General features: G+C 46.3%; 1 protein-coding gene across 1 annotated transcript in view; it reads right to left on the reverse strand.

Moving 5' to 3' along the window:
* The window catches only part of Su(tpl) (Suppressor of Triplolethal), a 79,545-nt gene extending 55,897 nt beyond the window's left edge, over positions 1-23,648 (reverse strand). Inside the window, exons 1-2 of the mRNA XM_071708876.1 lie at positions 22,514-23,648; positions 262-309 (exon numbers count right to left, since the gene is read on the reverse strand). Coding sequence (XP_071564977.1) covers positions 262-309; positions 22,514-22,657 — 192 coding nt within the window. The 5' untranslated portion in view covers positions 22,658-23,648. The remainder of the gene's footprint in view (positions 1-261; positions 310-22,513) is intronic.
* Between the last annotated feature and the right edge of the window lie 547 nt (positions 23,649-24,195).

A 24,195-nucleotide genomic window follows, 5' to 3' on the forward strand; every position in this document is an offset into this window, starting at 1 on the left:
TAACAGTTTTGGCAAACGTTCTAAGAAAGAAGGTAGACAGACGTTTTTCCACGAGCAAGGCAGAAATTTTTTCTTCTTCTTTTTTTAGTGGAAAATTTAAAATCTCGGTATCTGTTTGCGATCCGCGAACGTACTATTATTTCTAATCTCCTCTTATCTTTCCACGTGATCGACCGATAACGCGTCGGATTCAATGTCGTAATTCTCTCACACGAGTTTAACGCACGCCTAACGATAGTAAGAAAAACTGCTTTTACTCACCCCTTCATTTCCTAGGAACTGTATATTAGGTTTCTCGCTGATCTTATGCTGAAACAGAAAAAAAAATGAAGGTTAATTATTTTCTTCATAAATATGTATCAAACTGCGAAGTCAGCAGTTGGAAAGTTAAGAAATTAACGTGTAAGAAGACTGTCGGTTAGATTTTTTTCCTCTAACCTTTCGTGCTGCTCGCTGCGCAACAAAATATATTTAGAAATGCGGAAATTATACTGATACATCGCGAAAGAGAGTATGAAACTTTGTAAACGCGGACGATTTTCAGGTCGATAAGATACGCGGACGAAGATTGAAAAGCGTGGAAAAGAACTCTTGTAGAATTCTGGTCGCGGACGTTTATCGCGCGAAGCCTTACAAGAGTCAATACGAACATGGGATCGATTAGCGTAATTACTCGGCCCGTCTAACTTAAGTCATACGAGGCAACGAGCGGCTGGTAATTGGCTAAGCGAGCGCGTGCGATCGTACCCGCATAAAGGCGAGTGTAAGACGCGGTGTTTTGCGACCGCGTGAAATTGCGGCGCACGATCTCGTAACACCGGCCGCGGCCGGGTTGCATTATATCGCGCCGACGACGGGCGGGCGGTGATTTTGCGTGTAACTTTTACGTACGCGCCTCTGTCTCTTGGCGATAGTCCGGGAAAGGGAAAGTAATCACCGGTAAGAGCCTCGTTCGCGTCTAAACGCGACGAGGACGAGCGCTGCTCCTCTCGCGCAGCCATTGTCGACGGCCAGACACACCGAAAGAACCGATAACTTTCTCGCATTCATTACAGAGATCGATTTTAGATAATTTAGAGTCAATCCTTCTTTCACGAGAGTGCCAATATGCCGATACATCCTGTTTAACGATCATTCCGTTCACATTACCGATCGGAGAGGAGACGCGCATTTAGCTTTTACATATCCCTCGTACGTCCGCGTCGATCCTCGATTTCTCATTAGACTCGCATTAGACTCGTGTCTATGATTTGCTAATGCTATCGTCCGCGCGGCGATGATGCGCTTACGATATATTTGTATGCACGAGGTTTACGCAGCTTCGAGGCTCATCGTCGACGCTGAAGCTTGTCGGAGTAGACGTACCTACATAATATGCGCGCGAGCGCGGCGGGCACGCGAGAAAATTAATCGCGTCGCGGAAGATCGCGTTTACTCGGGCGCGCTGGGTCGGCCGAGATTGACCCCCGGAGTAACGGCGCGCTATGAGAGTGCCGAGCTCGCGGGTGAAAAATGATTTCCTTCTTTCCCGCGGCGATCGCGCGAGGAATATCGCCCTGTGATTTCACGTACTTTCCTTTCCAATCCTTTAAGCGTGTAAAAACACTCTAATAGCAATGTATAAACCGAACTTTTCCCCGATTTTCCTCGCGAAAGAAAAGTCGCGTAATCTCGGATGCCACGTCACTTTGCGAGAGAAAAACTTGGTAACTAATCTCACTTAATGCGAGCGACTGAAAGTGAAATCTTTCCCGAAACAGCAGAAGGTTCGTACATTTAAATTCGTACAAAATGGTTTAAATTGCGGAAAAGATCGCGTGTCTAAAATGAACTCTATTAACGTACTTGAATCTCCCTCTCCTCACTCTCTTTCTTTCTCTTTCTCTCACGTTCTAGATTTATGTATCGGTTGACGCGCGGAGTGATATGCTTTCACTGATTCGACGATAATTCCTCATTGAGGAAGCGACGATGTGTCGCGGTTACATTTTGGTGGCTTCGCGGAAAAAGCGACGGTGGCATTAGACGGCCGAGAAGTCCATTACGGTCACGCCGCGGCGAGAATTTTACGACCGACACTCTGTCACGCTTGCATGACAAACGGAGTGTCGTTGCGGATTCCCCCCCATATGTGTATGCGTGTGTGTATGTGCGAGGCAGGGGATATCCACGGCGTAATACGGCGGGCAATTATATTTCCACGGTGTGTTACATAAACGCGACGAAATAATCAAGCATCGCCCCGCTCGGTCGCTTTCACTCAATAAAGGGATCCATTACAGTTTTAATTATTCTAATAACCGCCTGTTCGCTGTTATTCGAAAGTGTACATCGAATCGCCATTGTCATTCTGCACATTTCCATTCTATGCGTCGATGCATAGAATGGAATAGTATAGCGAAATTGAAAAAAACAACGCGCAAACGTTTCTCTTAAATGAGTCTTCGGGAAAAATATTTTTAGGACGAGAGGACTCTGTTCAGCAGGGGTTCGACAAGACATAAAACATCTCAGCGGGAGAGAATCCTTGAAGGACACTCTAGAGTTAATGAGAATCGCCAAAGTATGTGCACTGTCATGTAATGTTAATAGGACAAAGTATTTCCTTCTCAGTATTTTTCTCCCTCGCTTCGAAGTGAAATTTTATCGTCATTGCCACTGTCGATGCGGGTCGTTAGCTACATTGGTCGGAAATGTGAGAGACAGAAAAGGCAAAAAGACAACTGTGGGGAGAGGTTTTAATATCCACGATCAAATTTATTTATGAGAACGTTTATGGAAACGCGATAAATGATGAACGTATCGAATCGCTGAGACAAAATAATTGCGATCCTGACATTTTAACATCGTCGGAAAAATAAGAAAAACATAAACGTATAATATAGTTTACATCACTGCAATGTATAGAACATTCAAGACACAAGTGTAATGAATATAAAATTAAGCGTCTAGCTTCTTTTTATCGACCAAAGGACGAATGTGGCTGATCAACGTTCTGCTTCGACGACAACGAGGCGTCTCGTGCGCCACGCAAACGACCTCGGGAAGGTTCTTGCCAGCCATTCCTCCCGAACAAGAGAGTCTCCTCGTCGGCAGGTCAATAACTCCTGAGTACAACCCCCCGATTCCCCTCGTCTCTTACGCATCGCGTTCTCACCCCCGACGGCGGCGACGGCGGCAGTGGCGGTGGCGGCAGCGACCCTTTATCCCGCTCTCTACCCAGAATTGGATTTCTGAGCCCATCGCGTTAACAATAGCCCGCCGTACATCTTAGTCCTACGATCTGCGAGTTATCCGCGATTAATTGTTTGTCCCGCGTTCATCTCGCGCGACGATCGATTTCGCTAACTGCCGGCAAATATAGCCGAATTTCGATTACCGATTAATCATAGCTTGACACGCTAAAAGCGTGTTTGCGGGAATTTCCTCCTTATCATAATCGCGCAGCACGCGCGCGTGTCCCTACCCGACTCGCCGACTCGCCGCGTTATCAATCGTTTATCGCCATAATTCTTATAATTCACGTCGATTTCGACGGGGACGTTGATTACTCTCTAACAACAAGTTAATCGCGAACCATCACCGGCATGACGTTAACAACTTGATTATGAGAAACGGGGCGATATTCCGGCGCGTGTTGTTCGTTCAAACAGGAAAAATAGACGGCCGGCCGACTCTGTTTAGAAACAACTTTGCCTCGCACGCGATCGGACGCACGAATGAAAAAAACAAAAGATCTGTGTTGCGCACTGATATGTCATGCGTGCGCGCGGTTGCGCAAGCGCACGTATCTTATATCGCATCTCGATATTCGTAAGGATGTCTAATCTACGATATTTCGAAGACATCTAAAAATATGCTTTCATCGAAATTGAGAATAGCGAGAGAAACGCTTTTCTAAACCAACATTCGAACGAATTCCGTTCTTACATCCGATTTTATATAAATATTGTAATTCCGTGGCAATTATAAATCACGAATAATAAATACGTGTACTACAGTGCCAGAAATATAACGCATTAGTGAAAGAGGAGAAGTATTATATGTGCATTTCGTAATATGAATAAACATAAACGTAAATTTATTCGTCATAAATAAAAGCGTCGGGTTATGGCATTTCCTAATTATTACTGCTCGTATTTATCATCATATACTATATTTTTGTTCATCTCCTGGATACTCAATAAAATTATTATTATTATTATTATAAATAAAACATTTTTCCTCATTTATACGCGTCTTGTAACGATCGCTGCAGAACGCCTTACGAAAGTACGCTTCAATTTCCAGCATTTGGCATCTTTATTCAAGCTTTTCTCGACCGTTTACTTTGGCAAATAAAGGCGAAAGCGTGTGCTCCACTTTGATTTCTGATCCAATTTTTGGCGGCAGATACCGCGAGTGCGGGCGCGCTGGGGCGCGATATTTTGCAATCATTTTGCAATCGCGATGCAGGAAAATAGGAGCGCATTTTCGGTTCGTTAACCCTGAATGCACGTAACAAACCCAGCTGCTGTTGCTACTACTACTGCTGCCACCGCCGCTACCAGCCGACACGCGCCACGTTGGTTGTAATTCGCGCGCGGCTGGTATAATAACATTAATAACATACGGTCACCGCAGCAAAAAACTATCTAATTAAGTAATTAAATGCACAGCTATGTGCAACCGCGACGTGCTATAAGAGATTTACACGTAAGCCATTATTCGTGGCCGCGCGAACTTTGATTAGCTCGTTGAACTATTTATAGCCATATCAATGTGGCACACCTGGGACGTGTCGCGTATAAACGATCGTTGAATATTGCAGTTATATCACAGCTGATTCCGTCGAAAATCCACGGACCGGTACCCAAAAAAAAAGGACAAAAAATACCGGCCCGTGAGACGATGTTGCGTGCCTTATCGATTGATATGTGTGTTTTAGCCCTATTGTCCTATCGCGAACGGCCGTTTTGGGGAAGGCTGTAGCTCGCGCTTATGCAGGTAAGTAGAACTAAGAGAAGTAGTACACGATCAGCGGAATAGCAGTCGGCCGTCTTCCATAAACAGACGTTCGCTTTCCGCGTTTAACAAGAACGCCGGGGCGCGTCCGGCTCGCGGTGCTCGCCGGCGCGGAAAAGGAAGGCGGTTCCCCAAAAATCGCTCGCCGCGCCGGTCGGCTCTCAATTAATCGCCTCGGCGCAAGCATAATCGGCGTGCGACGAGGCACGGTTGCCGGTTCGCAACAGGTAGGCAGGCAGACAGGCAGGCAGGCAAGCAGGCAAGGCGCACACCGTGCGCTTATTCGCTTCGCCACGACGAGAAATTCGCCAACACCGCCAACTGGTTCACTTTCTCTCGGGCGGCGAACTCCAGGCTGTTCATTCTGCCTCCCCTCGTGTACGTGCATGTATACGGTTGGTGCACGCGGGCAACACGTGCACGCGTGTACGTGTATACACGCGCGTGTGCGCTCGCGCGCGCGTAACGATCGACTTTGAAACCGCGATTTCGTAGACATTGGCGAACCGATCGTAGATCCGGGTGTCTCGGCTCGATGCTAGACCTTAACCCCGGCGCCAACAAGACCCTACGAAATGCCCCAAATTATCTCTGTCTTTAAATATTTACCTTTAAACTTTTATCTTTAAATTTTTAAAGATGATATCCATTATCACAATCCATTCAAATACTATCAGGATCCAGAAAAATAGCTCCATCGTGTAAGAAATATTTTTCAAAGATAAAAATAAAATACTTTTTGAAGCACACGCTACACGAATATTATATAAACGAATTTCTGGGCGAGTAACTGGATTTATGGATAATAATTTGATCCACGTGTGTTGCGTCATCGCGCAACCATTACACGTTCGTTCATATCGGGATTAAGAGGCGTTCGTTAGATCGGAGATTCCTTCGATCACTCCGGCGATCGAGAGACTCGCTCGGCCGCGATAATCATTAATCTGCGAATGAACTCTGGTTAATAAGCGTTACACGGGATTTCGCGCAGCGCGCATAAACGACGACGGCGGCGCGGCGGTGATGGCGAACCGGGTTTTAAAGATCCGGGGCGCGAGACAACGATCGGCGTAATCAGAGCGATTAGGTGTGGCCGCGATAAGCGCGTGCAGTACTGCCTTGTTCGCTCGTCGCCCGTTTGAACGTGCACCGTACATTGTTTCTAGGCCTCCCGACGGCCTGTCGTCACTTTCAAACGGTATGCCTTTCGAAATGCATTCGTACAAGCTGCTACTTTCTCGTAGCTTCTATTCCCGATCTGTCTGCATCATCGATATCTGCCGTTTATTTTCCCTCGCGCGTCTGTCGGACCGCAGGAAAAAAATTACACGCATTTTACGATGGCACTCGTCAGGCATTACACGTCGAACATTATACGGAGCAGAGGAACACTTTCACGTTAATCATTTTTCGGAAACTCGCCGTACGAGATGTAATAAAATATAATAAAATGTAATTAGGATCAAAGAGAGCTGCGAGAGAATTCCAAACGAGCACGCTACTCAAATTTAATTATTGTAGTCGAAGATTAAGAAAATTATGACCCCTGTAAAGTCATATAATACAACCGACATTGCGCTGAGCGAAGATACCGGAAGCCCTCGGCACAGTGCTCGGTTACGCAAACGACACGAGGCAAAATGGTAAGCACGTGAAGGCTATCGGTCATAATTAACGGTCTTGCGTCAGTACCATCCTCAATAAATCATGCGTTACGTCGAGAATTAATATTTCCACGACAGCGTCGTCGTCGAAACGTCACCGTCGCTCGTCGGCTCGACCTCGTACAATGAGCAGCCATAGGCCGAGATCGGGACGACTACGCATGCCTGTAAATGTCAAACGGGTTTTGCGCACCACCTTTAGGAAAAGAAGAAATTGAACTCTTTGCTTGGCCAATCGTTACCAATCGTTACCAATCGCCGAGATCGAACAAACCACGAGAATTGACGAAAGGATTATAAGGATCCATTTTAACGCGCTTCACGCGTAAAAGTCGCAATATCTTGTGGGAAATGCAAACGGCTGAAAGTTCGTACACCGTCACGTTGCGGAAAAATCCTAGCCAGTATTCAAAGCGTGTTATTAATGTCTTATTTAGTAAAAAAAAAAACTTCGCAAAGAAGCGTTTTCCTCGTAAACTTTTATCTTTATTTTATTCACGCGTACACTTTATTTTTATTTCTCACTGTCGCTCGAGTACAATAAAGTCTCCCATTTGTTCCTCGGTACAGAATAGTATAGAGTAAGATTCGCCGGGGATATATAGAGAGAAACACGAGAGGGTAAGAGAGGGAAACAGCGAGTAAGCATCGATCCTGAAAACCGACGACGACGCAACTCCACGACAGAAACTAACGGAGCTCGTCTCTTTCTTTAAAGCTTTCTCGATATCAAAACTAAATGTATTTATGAATTCTTCCTTTGATTTATGCAAAACAAATCATTTTTCCACCCTGGTACACTAATTAAAGTTCATAAATTTTAGTTTATTCCCATTCGATTTATCTTAATATAGGGACTTAATAATGTAAGGTTTAATAAGATGTCAAAATGTAGTTAATATTACGAATTACCTATATTTTTATTAAATTGCATTTTTTGTTAATCATAGATTCTATTACTTATATCACAATTGAAAATAGGACGCTGACAGAGCAAATAGAGAGAAATTTTAAGGTTCTTTATAAAAAGGCTTGTATTGAATTTTTTGCTGTTTTAAATCATCGCGAAAAGCGTGGGCAAGGCAAGAGATAAAATGGATTTATCGCTTGTACGCGGCGCGATACGATAAATAAATCGTGTAATTCGCGCGTACTTTACGCGATCGTTTCCCCGCGAATATCTCCGAGGGACACACAATGCGACGTAATTCGCTATAGTTAACAATTGTAACTTGCACGGCGAATCTCGTCGTACAGTTGGCGGCGAGCGGGCGGATTTAAATTACCAGTCGCGCGGCCACGACAATCGAATTATCAACAAGACCAAACTCAGTTAGCCCGAGATACAATGGACCCCTGGCCGCCGCGCGCTCGGGACGACGCGACGCCCTATTTTATTCGTTTTTTCTTTTCGCAGTCGACGAAAAAGCGTCTCGCGGAGCGGAGAATGGAGCGGAGGACAAAGGCGTGTGGGTGGGAGGGACGCGTGCGGGTTCCCGGGGGAAAAGCGAGGGAGAAGCAATACGGAAAGGACCGGACAAGCGGGAACCATTATTCGTGCGTTACCTTCTTAAAGGCAAATGGACAACAAGGGGACGGGGGGCGGGGGGCGGGGGACGGAAGGGAGCGAGACGGGAGAACCGGGTGTTGCAACGAGGAGGAACCGACCGACGTCTCTCGTTTTTCCGAGTCGAGGATTCCGAATCGTTCGGCGGGGAGTTCTTGTCGAGGCCTCCGTTAAATCGTAAGCCAGACACGCAGGGCCCCTTCGCGAGCATCACCAACACCGTCACCCGTCGCGTCACATCGACGTCTACCTGCGCATCTGTATACTCGCGTTTGTGCCGCGCCGAGTACCACCTGCCCTATAGGGGCGTATATTATGTCGCATTGAACCCGACGATTCACATGGGGTGTGCCGCCGCACTCGGAGCCTCTCTACAAACGTCACGCGCAGAGAGGGTTCCTCAACCCCGAGAGTTCGATCTTCGTGCAACGAGACGTATTCTCGCGACTAGGGAGACTCGGGGCGTAGGAACGATATTATTTTGTAATAGATATAGAGAAACTGTCACTTGACTGAAGAGACCGCTTGTGCTAAATCGTGCTCCAGTCGAGAATAAAACAACAAAGTGTTAATCGCGCGTGACGGATAGACGGACGGCGCGAATTGTTGGCCGAAAGTATTTTAATTTAGAAGTTCTGGGATTAAATATCCCGCGCGGGTTATGGCGCACGTAACCGCAGGTACTTTCCAGCTGCCACGGAATCGGGAAACGCCGCGCGTCCGCGATAATTGCTCGTTCTCGAACGTTTATTTTGAAAGAGAGAACACGACTTAAATAGTGGCCGAGTAATGATGCGTGGAATATGAAACGATAATGTCGTTAAGCTCGACGCGTCCTGGATGTGTCGTCGTTTGTGAAACGTGAGCGAGCATGTCGGATGCCGACTCCGCGAAGCTGCGGTTTGTTTTTCGTCGTTTATCATATTTTGAGCACATTACGGTTATCCGGCCGGATTTGCGATATTCTTGCTGGACAATTCGCACGTCGCGATATTCTGTTCGTCTCGATCGAACATCGAACAGCCTAATTAATTCACCGTCAACTCACATTACGAAACTAGTTTCGCCTCGAAACGAAATAATTTCTTTTATTTCGCATGCAAACGCGCGGTGTCCCGCGCGTGCCCCCGATTTTACTAAACTTTCCAGACGGTCGAGAGCCGTCTCGTGGATCCACTTTTTTTGCGAATCTGTACGTTAATTCATTGATCAGGAGTAACGAAATCGCATTGTGAAATACTGATGCGGGATTACACATTTTTAAAAATTATCCTATGTATTAATTCAGTAGCAAAATTTCATCGAAATTTTTAATGAGAATGGCAACGGACGACAGGAGAGAGAACGCGTTATCGATTCGCAGAAACTCTCGACGGTTTCGGAGACTTGGTAGTTTCTACAAATCGGCGCGAGAGACAGTCGAGACGAGTTGCTCCTGATAGTAACCGAACATATTGTCGAGTGACTCGAGGACTTGGAATGGAATCGCGCGGCGCGCGCGGTTACGGCCCGGAAGATACGTCGATATTGACAGAGAGCTTCGGTGACGGTCGGCAGCGGTAGTTTGATGCAGGAAAGAAACTCCTCTCTCCTCCTCTTCCTCTCGCACGCACGGTACGGCCGCCGTTATTCATCGCGAGAGTCACACATGCAAATCGTGTTTACACGCCGTCGGGGAAGAGACGGGAACGGGGACGGGGGAAAATACGCGGCGCCGGATGCACGCTATCCCTCTCGCGTCGGGTAACCGTACGCGGCCTGGGTGAATGAGAACGATACGGTCTTCTTACAAAGCCAAATCACGCCGTGGCGCGAGATAAAAGTTAGAGGCTGCACGACGCTGGTTAAATCTGAGAACAAGTGGGTAGCGGCGATCACGAGAGCCGTCTTTGTTAAAGGTCCAAAAGAATGCTCTTGAAGGTGGTAGATATTAGCAAAAGTTCGCTTTACGGTAAATAGATGCAAAATCGTATTCTACATGTCTTGTAAATGAATCTTTCACAAAGAAAAATTAAGGATATTAAAATTCGAGGGAATATAAAGGATAATGATGGATGAGAGGTAATAAATAATAGATAGCTGTATAATATAAATAATAATATAATTTCTTTTGCATTTTCATTATAAAGTGTTCGTGCTTTTAACTGGCATGAAAAAAGAGTGTTTTAACTGCTTGTTTTCGCGATATCCGAAGGAAAATGGATAGGCTCCATTTCTGCACGAATTATGCGACGCTCGACCGCATTGTACCGATCGATGACGCGAATTGTATCGAAATCGAGCGCTCGCGCCAGAAACTTGTAGGCGGATAGAAATGTCACCTCGCAACCGGCACCTTATAATTCGTCACGCCACGGTGGCGTTTCACAACCGCCGTACGACGACGGCGCCGGGTACGTAACACCAACACGATTTAAACACGCGTCGCGCCACCGCGGCCTAGTGTGCGTGCGTGCGTGCGTGCCTGCGTGCACGCACGGGCGATCGCGATCAGGAGAGCAGAGTGAAAGGACCGTAAATCAGACGGAGAGACAACGAGGAACGGCGCAATTTTTTGTTACAACGGAGACGCGGAGTCCTGAAATTCGTTAAGTTCGCCCCTCAGCTCGACACCGATGACAATCCCGCGTTTAACTTGAGCTTTGTAAAGCCGTGATCAGACTACGGATTGGGATTGAGATTGGATTGAAATTTAATCAATCAGAATAAAGAAAACTAACTTTTCAAGTTTAGTGAACTTTGCTCTAATTGGTCAAATTTCAATCCAATCTCAATACCAATCCGTAGTCTGATCACGGCTTAACAGGGGTCGGTCAAGTTTCCAACACGGAGATTCGCTTTTTTGTAAAAAAACAAAATAGATAAATCAAAAATATATTCGAAGCAGTGGAACTCCACGATATCAGAAATCTCGCTTTCGCAAAAGGGATAATTTTGAAAGGAAAGTTCTTAAGATCGTCGACGTTCCCAGATTCGACGATCTACGGACTGTTTATTCAGCCACTCGTGATCTTGTACACAGCGACTATCCTGCCGCGCGGATCAGCTGATCGAGCACGTCTGTCCGAGGCAGGGGTTCGACCATCTTTCTTCCTAATCGTCCTGTTCACCAGTTTCCGCGCACACACGATTTATGTACCGTGAATTAGCGGAAGGTCCTGTCGCGAGGTGAAATTCTGGAATCTTGTCGAGCGTAAAATTTGTTGCTCGCAACAAATCTCGAGATCCCTGCGGACGCATTATTAACCTTGGGTATCCTCCTACGTGTACAGCCGAGAAGATGCAGATTAGAATCTCGCGCGGCCGCACGCGTCGCCGCATTCATCATTGTCGCTGCCGTCCACCATCACGAATTCATTAACGTTACGGCGATCGTCTAAACTGCGCATTCTGCGAGACACGCGATGCCGCGGGCTTGAGGCCGTCGGAGCCGTTTCGTGCCATCGGAGAGACCGGAGGAATCGAGGTCAGGAGGTTAGGATCGGATAATTTCGACGAAATTGTACGAATACCTCGGCATTGAAAGGTTTAAATTGACAGTTGTCATTTTGCTAGAAAAATGTTTGCGCAAACATTCGAGCTACTTATTAGATGACAGACCGTTGGCAAAAACTACCTCTCAAGGTAGTCAAGAATCAAGGTTACGTGCAGCTTAATATAATCTTTCTGCGGTCGAGTATTTTAATTAATTTTTTTATCACCGACTTTCCTTCATCGGCGAGCCACATATTGCAAAAGGCGAATACTCGTTTCGAGCGTTCACAGCAGCTTTATATACCGAGATAAAATCGCGATTGCGCCCGTCGAATACATTACAATCGGTTGCGACTTAATTTGATGGCGGTACCAAGGATGAAATTAATTTGACGACGATCGCAAGACCGGCGTCGATTGTTTCCCGTGGCGCGTTTCCGAATGGTGACGAGTACGTGGGTACGCGAGAAAAAAAAATCTTTAGCACCACAGCTGTTATAAACAGTTCGAAAAAAGAGATAACGCGGCGAGCGTAGGAGCGTCGTGTTATTCCAGAAATTTGAATTCCCGCACCTCCGGCAAACTCGATTGTTCTCGCGAGTCGATAATGGAATTCAAGACGCAATCGAACAATGAATCCGCATTTCCATATCGTGAATGCGTTCCTCACGATTAACACGGTATAAATTAAGCGATCTTTTACACAGAACTACTGAGTTAACTCTTACTCAAGCTCATAGGGCTGCGTTCGGAAACGTCACCCGAGTGCACACGAGTATACTCCCTTCTCTTTCTATCTCAGCGAGTTAGAAGGAGAAGGGAGTATACCCGTGTGTACCCGGGTGACGTTTCCGAACGCAGCCTAGACATGGTCATTTTACAAATGCACCATGTCGACGATCGGCCAACAAAAAAGACGCCTCAAACACCATAATAACCTTCAAGATACTATTAAGTATCCTACAAACCGCCATAACAAATGTCTCCCTTCGAAAAATCTGAGACCGTATTTAATTATTAAAGAAAAGAAAGAAAGAGAAAGTTCAGAAATCGTCCGGAATGTGATGAGAATGTAAACGTATATTTTTTTCTTACCAATGTACAATCCTATACGCTATCGCCTAACATATTTTTATTTCTATTAGGATTATAAATATTCATATTAATGACTAAATATTCAAGATGTTCCACAGCTAATTGTAAGTTAAATTAATTTAGAAGTGACATATACTATTAGTTGAATAAATCTTGAATAAATCAAGAGGATTTCTACGGAAGCGGCTTATCTATCGAATGTAGAATGCTTAATATAGCATTAGATATTCATTTTTTTCCTGTGCTCACCGCATTATCTGATGTTATCGGAAAGATAATGTCGAACAAAAAAAAACATGGTAACACATGATATCAAAAAAGGTCCAATGGCACGATAAATAATTATCATGTTCTTGTGTTGTGCATATCGGGCGATATATTATTAATATCGACTATCAAATACTTTGATAGATATTACGATACCACGGGCGCGGGGCGTTCCAATTGTGTATTTTATATTCTTTTATCAGATACATAAAAAAAAATTAAATTAAACTGGCAATTTAATAGCTAACAAAGAAAAATTTTAAACAATAAAAATTTAGAGTTTTAATTATTTTAATACAAGATTTAAAAAAATGAGAATAATACGAGAGGACATGTACAATCTGAAGATTCGATACATGCCGCTCTTATCGCGCTACAGACGTAATTGTTGCATTTTTAGATGGAGACTGCGCGATAAGACCGTGCGCAAACGTGGCGAGTATGAAATCGCAGTGAATCCGGCAATGAACTTTTCTCTCGACGCAGCCACGTGCGTAACGAGCAAATCATCCTAAAGAAATTTCTCAGAGTGAGCGTTCGACCTGTTTTTAATGAAAGCCGGAAGCGCGTATCAATAGCAGCTCTGTGTTATGTTCCGCGTCAGATCGCGCGCGCTAGGTGTACCCGCCTGTCGGAATACTTTCATGATTAATTCCTATCGATCCCTCGCCACCGTTGTGTGTCGCCGCCTGCATTTATTATTTGTACTAATTTTAGGCAACAACCCAGGTAGCATTAATGTCTAAAAGACCTCATATAGATTATATCTTTAAGATGCCAGATATCTTAAAGATGTCTTTTAGACATTAATTGCTACCTGATGGGAATGTGCGTAATAAAAGTGCGCGCGGTAAATTTGACAAACGAGCGTTTGAGAAAGATCACATCTTATTTAGAAACGTACATTTACATAAGGATCTAACAAGCCGAGTTTTCTTTGTCCCGGAAAGCATTTCCGTGAGAGAGATATTTTCTGCTCGTAACCACGCCGCGCGTAACTACGCTGCATCGCGCTGTCTTTCATCGCGGCTCGTTGAAACGTTTCAAAATATAAAATAAACCCCTTTGGAAGGACATTTTAATTGCGAGCATATAGGAGGAGGAGGGGGGGGGGGTTCGGACAACGTAAATTACCTCGATGAAACGAGCCGCGGAGGTGAAGAGGCGAGAATTTTTCATGGGGCGCGTGCACGCTCCAACGTGGGGAAAGCCCGCCACGGTATTATGGTAAAACGCCAGAAAATCCCCGTGAACGATTAGCCGAGAGTCCCTTTTTTTAATCCCGCGTTGTCTGCTTTGTGCGCGGCGACGTAATATAAAAACTTTCGCGACAATCGCCTGTGCTAGTTAGGGCGGGTACGTAATTATCGGTAATTAGAAGAGTATATAATCGAACGGCAATATTGTGTTACACTTTTGTTCAATATTCAACAGCTTTCTTTCTAATAATCTTTTTTCTCTTGTATTATTAAGCATTTACAACGCGAGTAAGATGTATTAAAAATATATACATGTATAAAGAATGCAGATGTAAGATAAAATATGTAAGAGCGATTTATATGTATTATTTTATATTAAAGCGTATACACGTAATGGTATATTTATTTACCCGAGCGTTAATCTCGGCGATATCGTTTTTACTGCTTAAATATCAGCGGCAGAAAGACTTCCTGCGGTAATTATATAGCAACATCCGGCACTAGGCTCGGGGGATTTCAATAACGATCAGCCGTCGCGGCCGGATTAAACCGAAAGGATTTTCTCATTAGATAACTCACATTAATACGTAGATTAATACTCGCAATTATCCCGTAAAAGCTCGGAAACAGCGGCGCGATTCGATTTACCAGTTCAAAGAAAAAAAGGCGAGCGCGTAACATTAGTTTCTTGTACAAGAGCAACGGCCTTGAGACGAACTCTTCCAGCATCCCCCGAACGTCCTTAGAGAGAAAGGACGTCTCTCAAAGGCCTTCCTCGGAGAAAGCCTTTGCCCGCTAGATAACCGCGCGGAACACCGCGCACACCGACACAAGAATCACATCACTCTCCCTTCACCGATCTTTTTATCGCAATCCCGAGACCTCGCCGTGGAACTCGCGGCCGGCAACCAACTCCGGCATTCGCGCGCGCGTCGCGTTTTCTATCGTACGATATTAACCTTTTCCAATCCGTTCTATCCGATCCGGCGCCGATCTCCCTCTTCGACGGTACGCCTACACTCGCGCGTACGTTAAGCTCGCCCGGGATGCGATTTTACGATCGCGCAAATTCGTCGAGAGGTTGTCATCCTCTCGATCCAGATATGAGACGCTAACAATAGATCGAGCGTAAAATCCGAGCGCCAGACCATCGTCTGCAAATATTCGCGTATATACCAATTTCGTAATAGATGCGAATGTTGGATAGTAATCTTCGCTGACCCCACAAAGCGAGCTCGAAGGAAATTCTCGGGCGCAAATCATTTTTACACGCTCGCGCGGAGGCAGTGGGTCGATGGAGTTTCAATTGCATTATTTTCTCATCAATCCTCAACAGATGAACCGACGCGTGTACAAGAGATGAAGCAATGGAGAGAAGGATAAAAAAGAAGAGAGGGAACAGCCAAAGATTTATCTCGTCTAAAGAAGTGAATCTTTCTCTCTGAAATCCTACATTTTAAAACAATTTGAATAGAACACTCTACTTCAATATTTTTATTGCATCTATAAAAGGTAACAGCTTGCATTTTAAATTGTAATGTTCCCTTTATGGAGTATTCTCTTAAAATAAATAATAATTTTCAGTATCCGCGGAATTCGAGAACTCTCATCGTCTTTTTTTTTCGAATGCTGGAATCTCTCCAGCGCGAACCAGCAATCTCGTCTTGGCGAAGTCGCGTAATTCGTGGAGCGGACCTCGGATTTCACTTGAAATATGTTGCGGCGAGATTATACGTGTGCTTTTACAAAGCGCGTTCAGTACGCACTCGATGATGAAAGGGATTGACGGACGACGCGAGGGTGAAACGTATACAGGGGCACGATCGGCCGCTTTTATGTGTCATATCCGCGGATCGTTGAGAGTCCCGGAGCCCATCCGAGCGTGCACGGTAATTATTAGCCTGGAATCATTGCGGCGCTTTCGTATATTGCGTCGTGTACAGCGCGATGAAAAGGAAAAGCGGAAGAGGCGGTAAGAATGATGGGGTGGGCGCATGGAAGAAGTCGAAGAGTCGGATATAATGACATTAATGACGGGACAACAGGGGTGAAGAAGACAGTCACAACCGTGTAAGTCTATCCCGAACTCTCCTGCCCCGTGAATCATGCGAGAAAATTCTTCGGCTCGACGCGAAGAAGCGCACGGTGTGATTAGTACGAGAGCCTCTTGTCGGGAAGGATTATCGCTCTAATCACCGCCGCGTGGGAAATTCCGAACTTCAGTAATTCCAACCGATGTAATCGCGAGAAATATGACGATGAGGAATAATTTCTATTTACTTCCACGTAATTCGCATTATCTAACGTAGCATCGTGAGTTCAACGTCGTTACAAGCTAAGGTCGAGGCAAACGTCTCCAAATTTGAAGTAAATAACGGTCGAACCGTGACTAATTCTGAAAGACTGGTTAGTCATCAATGTTCTTAGTTGCGTCCATTAGTCATTCCGTCGAAAGGGAATAAGGGATAAACCTTCGCTTTTGTATTTGCGAGAAGCTTTATGTTCCGCGAGGGATCCAAAAGTTAAGAATATTTTTCTTCGGTAAAGTTCGCTGCGAACTGCATCCTTAAGTCCGTACGAGCCATTGTCGTAACGGTTGCATCTTTTTACGATGCTTTTACGCAGTTTTATCGTCTCGAAGTCTCGGACTGACACAATGCTACGACGGGGTTTACGCGTAAACCTAGTGCCGTAATGTTGCCGGGATAATTCCGCGTTGCCATGACTCCCGGCGAAGTCTATGCTCGATATACATGAATTCGTAATGAACGCTTCTCCGGGAAACTCTACAAATCAATTCACGCTCGTACCGGCGGTTTTATGAGGCGGGCTCATCGTCGATCGTCGCGGATCATTCTCGCATCATCTGATATAGGTAATCGCTTCGAGCCGCCATGAATTTCGCTCTCGTGACGGCGAAACGGCCATCCGATTTCACCATTCTCATTGAAATTCGTCGCCGGTGAAAAGGATACTCCGGGTATATCCGATCGCTCCGGGTCGAAAGCGCGAACCACGCTCTCGATCGGCAACGATTTCCGGGAGGTGTATCCAATTGACGTTCGGATAACGTTACATCGAGATCGTAAAACCGTTAGAGAATTAGCCAGAAACCGCACGCACTTTTTCTCGTAAATGGTACTCGCGTCGCGATCGAGATAAATCTAGCCGAGTAAAAAGATATCGTTATTTTGCTTTCATTATCTAATACGATATTATCAGTACCGCCGAGAAGAATAATTTCGCTTACGTAAGATCGCGCGAGCAAATATTCTTTTCTCCTCGCATAATTAATTCTCAACTCGCGCGCGTCCGACGATATAGCTAATGTTCGTAACGTATCTTGTTGTCATTAAAATATGTTGTTAGACGGACGCCGTCAGCGGTGCGTACGTGCGTTTCCGGCCGGGGAGGTGCATACACACAATCGCATTTGCGTGACACTATCGTACATAGTAGTTGGAGTTAATCATCACCGCTAATTGACGCGTGAATGAATTACGCGGTCCGAAGCCTCATTGAAGCCTTTTCCTTGTCGATTCATTAGGCGACCGATATGCATAGTCTTGAAAAAGTGAAGATGCGAACGTCACGGAACGCGTTTTTTTCGTGGCACACCTTGCTACGACGAAATGATTGCATAAAGCGCGTGCGTAATTTGAGCGCGTTATTATCGAAAGATAAAAGTCGAGCTGTCTACCAATTGTAAAACAATACGACCACGATAAAACTCACTCATCAGATATATAATCGCAAAAGCTTTTTCGCTGCATTCAGCAGCTTTTGATCGAATAAATTGCCGACGGGCCAGAAATTAAACACAGATTAGTTCCGCGTTCTGGGAAAGTCGACATAAATAAACGTGAAAAATAATCGATATATATTGTTAATATTAATTTTATTAATATTAATTATAGAGAGAAATAATACACAATTTAATGACAATATTATTTATATCTAGATTGGCGATAAATATAGGCAGTTCTCTTGGAAAAATCTTTTCTCAAGTTTTTAATGTTTTTTAAATGCGTGAGACGTTTCGTAATTCGAGATAGACTGTGGATTTTTATTTGTTATTTTGTACGTTTCACGGAAAAGAATATCGAAATAAACGTGATATTTACACCGGCGCACGCCTCGTCTTTTCGTTACGTGAATCCGTCGACGAAAAAATATTTACGACACGCAACCACCTGTTTTTACAACAATTTTATATATTATACAGCGAGCAAATCCTAATCAGTGGGTATTACGAGATCAGTTGAACACTTTCAAGGTTTTCAACGATCGGCTTTGCTTTTTGAAGCGTGCCTTTCCCTCCCTCGTCCAAAACCCCCCCGTACGACTTCGCGTATAGTCGGCATTCACTTTCACCTCGCATAATTTATTCTATACCAAGCGTAAATTGGAGGCATTTGGCGCATGTAAGTCGCCAATTTAATAGCGCGATTACGAGGTGAGACACTCTTCTTTTTTTCTTCTCTTTCTACCGAGGCTACTTTAATGATGCCGATGTGTACCTTGTGCCGCGAGGAATGCATCTCGCGCGTTAATATCACTCGACTTTCCATTCGCCGTGTTCTATGTCTCCCGGCAGTGTTGAGTTATTTTTGTGCGCGCGCGCACGACAGAGAGAGAGAGAGAGAGAGAGAGAGAGAGAGAGAGAGAGAGAATCGGGGATTGGAATTCCCGAATAATTTTGGCGCGCGCGAATATTTAAATCGCGATTTATTTTCGTAATAAATTTGGGTGTTGTTCAAATTTACATTTAAGGCTTAAAATCTCGCGATAACCCGACTACTATTTACGATCAAACGCGGTGATTCCAGCCTTGCCTATAAAGTTTCGCCATTTTTGTCACGCGCGGCGGACGGTGATAACACGTTGGCACGACGTAACGTGGTTGTTATGAAAATCGTTTAATTATAAAAGTACGCAGGCAAACGGAGAGAAAGGGAACAATCAGGAAAATTTTATGGTGTGCGAGATTTTTAGTGAAGTTCCATAGCATTTTCAGCTGCTATTAAACATGGTTTGGAAATGTTTACTTAAGAGCTACTTCTAACAAGACGCAAATTGGAGTCGAAAGAAAGAGAAGAGAGTTATAAAAAAAAGAAAAAAAAAAGAAAAAGTGCACTGAAGACGAGACAAGTAAATCGTTACAATGGACCATAAAAGCCCAGCTATTCTTTTCATTAGAAATAACTTTTTCGAAACTAGTATTTCCAAACTATGATTAATAGCAGCTGAAAACACTATGTTTTCCCTAAAGAAAACCTTTTCCTAAGGATAAAAATGCCAAGAAACTGTCCGTAAAAATCTCAAACCATAAAATCTTTTGTAGACTACAAGATTGTCTCAAAAGAAAATTTAAATATTAAACCTAGTAACTTTAGAGAGTTAGATATGTGTTCCGTAGAAATTTATCTATTTAAAAAGGATTTTCTACGGAAAATCCTCTGTAAACAGATAAATTGAATAAATAAATATCAGACGGAGAGATTCATACAGCGACGATTAAATCAGTCATTCGAATATTTAATATTCTATCTTTCTCGATTTGAATAACAATTTGTGCCATTCCGTTTAGCCTTTGGTGAACAAGGTGGGTAATAAAAGAAAGTAATATAAAGAGAGAGATGGATTTTCTCTCTGCTTACAAAACATACAAGCGATCGTTATACAGCCCCGGATTCAGGTTCGGGTTATTCGAGTTTCGAGGAACAGCTGTACTTTTCAAAGGGGAACGCCCCTTTTCTTACGGGATGCAGCCGACACAGCAAGCAAGCCGGACCGGCCGCGGCCCTTGCCGGAGCCCAAGGGATTCGAACCTCGCTGCGCTTTTTAAAACGACCTCTGTCCTTCGTTTTTCTCCCTGTCTCTCTCGTTTGTTGCCCTCTTAGGTGCTCCGTAAGAACTAGAATCGTTAGGATTTAAATGTTTGGCCGCTGGTAGACAGACTGTCGAGCCGGAGAAACTTTCGATTCGTCGGAAGATGCTTCTTCGCGTGTTTATCACGTTTGATTTATTAATTACGTCAGGACAGAATAATTTATTTTCGCTGTACTTTAAGCAGATAATTATCATTGTCATCGAAAAATAGAATTATCTATTTCGACATAGATGGCTTCAAGTTTTTGTTTATCTTTTCATAGATATTTTGTATTAATTAAGCTAAATAGATGCCGAGGGAATGTTAAAATCACTTCGCTATCTCTTACGAGATGACGCCATTTGTTATCAATAATTTATCGAAGTAATCTCGGATTCAATGATCCGAGACGATAGGTACTGGTGGGGAGACATTACAATCTCATTTACTTAAGTGAGATTTAAGTAAATATGTGACTTCTAAAACTTCGAAAACCTCTTCTCGACGGAACTTTCCGTGATCGGCGCGTAAATAAGTAATCATCGCGATAATTAAATAAAAGTCGATCTCTCTCTCTCTCTCTCTCTCTCTCTCTCTCTCTCTCTCTCTCTGGCGCTAAGCGCGAGCCGAACGACAGGTTCGAAAACACCGAAATTTGTTTTATCGAGGTCGTTTTCCGGCTGTTTTACGGCACGTCGCCGCGACGTATAAAAGCACAATTCGAGTCCGAGAGGCGAGTTACAAGTCACGTAATAAAGGTAAAACAAAAAGAGACGAGATATCGACAGTACCGTGGCATGGCGAGGCACGCAAACGCGGCTGCATACAAAATTTCTCGCTATCTCGCGGTCGCGGGGATAAAGGCCGCCACTCGCACGCTCAACGGCGATATTTTGACGAAGGCACGCCCCACCGTGCCTCTCCTCTACTTTCGAATCTCGTCCGGGAGGTTAGAATCAGCTGATGTAAGAATTCGCAACCGCTTTATAACGCTTGATGCTCCTTAGACCGCGTATATATTCCCTCGGTTTAAAGCGCGCGCGGCCAGAAAAGCGCCGGGCAGGCCGTAAAAATATAAAGGGCAAAAGGGAGAAAGAGAGAAAGACGGACAGGGAGAGACCCGCGTTAAAACTTTTTTACGACCCCCGGATGATCCGGTCGGCCCGAATCGCCGACACGTCGGTATTTAACAGTCATCGAGAGTTACGAGAGGATTTAAAAAAAAAAAAAAAAAAAAAAAACAGGGAAAGGGTAGGAAAATTCGCGGACGAGCGCGTCCGGGGATTAGCTCTTGCAGAAATCTTTGCCATCTGTGACGCGACATGACGGGACGTGACACGGGACGCGACGAGATGATTCATCTGTTTTCGCATTCCCGCGGAGAATCCTCGAGATCCTCGAGATCCTCGCGATCAACGTCGGGACGGACTCTCCGCCTCTGGGAAGGGCTCTCTCGGGTTCTCGAAACGCGCGGAATTCCGGAAACGCGTTCCGATCGCGTTACGTATATACGCGCGTCGTCGGGGTGATTTTTCGACTTCGGCTCGGCCCGTTCTCGCGCTCTCGCGTATTACGTAATTGGCCGTTGTCAAAGCAGCAGACGTGTCGACATCGCGCGACTCGCTCGCTCGCTCGCGAGACTCGCCGCGCCGCCGCGCCGCGGCCGCTGCGAACTCGAAAGCCGCAAAAAAGGAGACCGCATACCGAGACGGAGGGGGAGCGTGTCGAATTTTCGAGTTTCTCGGCCTTCGAGAAAAGTTCTCTCGAAGGCGGACGAAAAAGGGAGAAAGAAAAGGAGAAAAGCAGAGAAGGAGAGAGAGCAGCTGTTCGGCAAAGAAAATCAAGTGGCCCTCTCTCGAACGTGATCTTCGAGGAGAACGGATTGCGCGAGAAGAGACAGAGATGAGAGAGATAGAGAGGAGGGAGTAGAGTAGCAATTAGAGAGAGGGGAAAGGGGACCGTGCCCGTCCAAGATCTCTCAGGCGTCGGCGACGGGAAGACGTCGCGTTGTCGCGACGAAATTTCGCACGAAATATGGCGAGCGAAGCGAGCCGACGATCCGGGTGTCTCGCCGACTCTCTTATTCTCTTGGCACGATATTACGACACACACGTACGCAGCCACGCGCGCGCGCCCGCTCGCACGTTACACGCCACCGTTCCTCGCGGTGTTCGGTGTTCGGTGTCGGTGTCGGTACGCCTGACCGCACGTACACACATATACACGCATTATATACACCCGCACGCACGCACGCCGCGACGAGCTCGCGCACGCGCGCGCGTGCGCGCGCGCGAGTGCGAGCGCGACGATCCTAGCCTCCCGGAAAAACGTAAGAAAGCGCCGACAGGACAGCGGATGAGGCACTCACCTTAATCCTGAGGTACTCGTTGATGGCACGTTGCGACGAGTCGGTGAGCTTGACGAATATCAGGGACTTGCGCTCGTCGAAATTGCCGTGCGACGACAAACCATACTGGACATCTGGCACCAGCGCCATTTCTTCGTCTCCCATTTCGCCGTGTGCGGCCTCTCTCGCACCGTCCCGCTCGCTCGCCCGCGCCCGTCTCGCTCCTACCTACCCGCGCGCGCGCACGTCTCCTCACGTCCGTCCCCCTGGCTGCCTCTGGCGCAGCGCGCACACAGCTGACGTCCTCCGCTCGTCTGGCTGGCCTCTGGCCGCCCCGCCGCGCAGCGCCGCGCCGCACCGCGCCGCTCGGCCAACGCCGTGAAAAGCAGCGCGCGACGACAACGCGCTCCTCTTTCTCTCTTCTCACTCTATCTCTCTCGCTCGGCACTCGCGCGTTTCTGCTCCAGCCTCCCCTTTTTTTTTCTCGAGTTTTCGCGCGGCGCGAAGTTCGCGCCGTACGGCGCACGGAACCAACCGCCGCGGACGACACCGACGCACGAGATATCTTCTCAGCCGGAACTCCCCGACGCGCGACGAGACGTTCCCTCGCGAAACGTGTTTTTCCTTCTCGCCACGCTCACACTACCACCACCGCCGCCGGCCTCTTCCGTCGCCGCCGCCGCCTCTCCCGCACAGTTGCCGTATGTTCTCCCGGTCTTTATCTCTCCTTCTCTCTCACGACTTGTCGACACACTATACCCGCGATCGGAGCTGAGGCTTCCCCCCCCCCCCCGGACCCGATATACCGCAGCACCCCGTGGACGTGGACGTTAACGGCGAACCACCCCCGTGCCCGCTCGCGATTTCCCACCTGCTCGGCTCCCTCTCAACCGTCGCATATTATCGCGCCGACACGACACGGCTCATCTTGGAAATTTTTCCTTCGGCGATGATCGAACCTCGTTGTGGGTCCGGTTGGATGGTGAGGTGAGCAGCGCCCGTCGTTTCGGCGCAAGGAAACACGACTACACACTTTCGAACGGCCACCTGGTAGGCGGGGCTTGAACGGAAGAGCCGTCGACCAATCGCGTCGCGCGCAACCGGATAACGCCGACAGTCGGGACCAAGGACGACCTCGCCGTCCTCGCGCGGTGACGGCCAACGATCGACTGCCCGCCGGCTTTTCCCGTCCCGCGACGCGTACCGGCGCCGCCACCTGTCGGCGCGCCGCCGACCTAGCTCTCCTCGCCGACCTCGCCGTCGTAACGGCGCGTTTGCACGAGAGAATCCGGCGGGATTTCTCGTGTTTCTCGCCGCGGAAAATTCCCCCTCGCACAAACACCGATAACGTTTGTTTAATTACTTCGTCGCACAGTGAGATGCTGCGTTAATAATGAGATCTAATGGCGGAGAAGAACAAATGCACGCTCACAGTTGCGGAGTTTATTCGGCGCGCGTGACTGGCTGCTGCTCTCGCGAATGTTGAACGCGAAGTTAGCCACTAACATTAAAGGGCGATGTTTCGATATTAAAATCATGAAAATATCAGCGAAATCGATTTTTTTTATGCGACGAAGCAATTTTTCGTAAATTTTTGTTTAGATTGTAGCAAATTACGTAAAATTTGTTAAATATCTCCTAGCTAGGAATTTTTCGAACGAACTGCAGTCGCGTTGGCGTCACTGCCACCTTGACGCAGGAGC

The sequence above is a fragment of the Temnothorax nylanderi genome, unplaced genomic scaffold, assembly GCF_030848795.1.
Source record: "Temnothorax nylanderi isolate EJ_2023f unplaced genomic scaffold, tnyl_v1.0 TNYL_tig0072_pilon, whole genome shotgun sequence".
Lineage (NCBI taxonomy): Eukaryota > Metazoa > Arthropoda > Insecta > Hymenoptera > Formicidae > Temnothorax > Temnothorax nylanderi.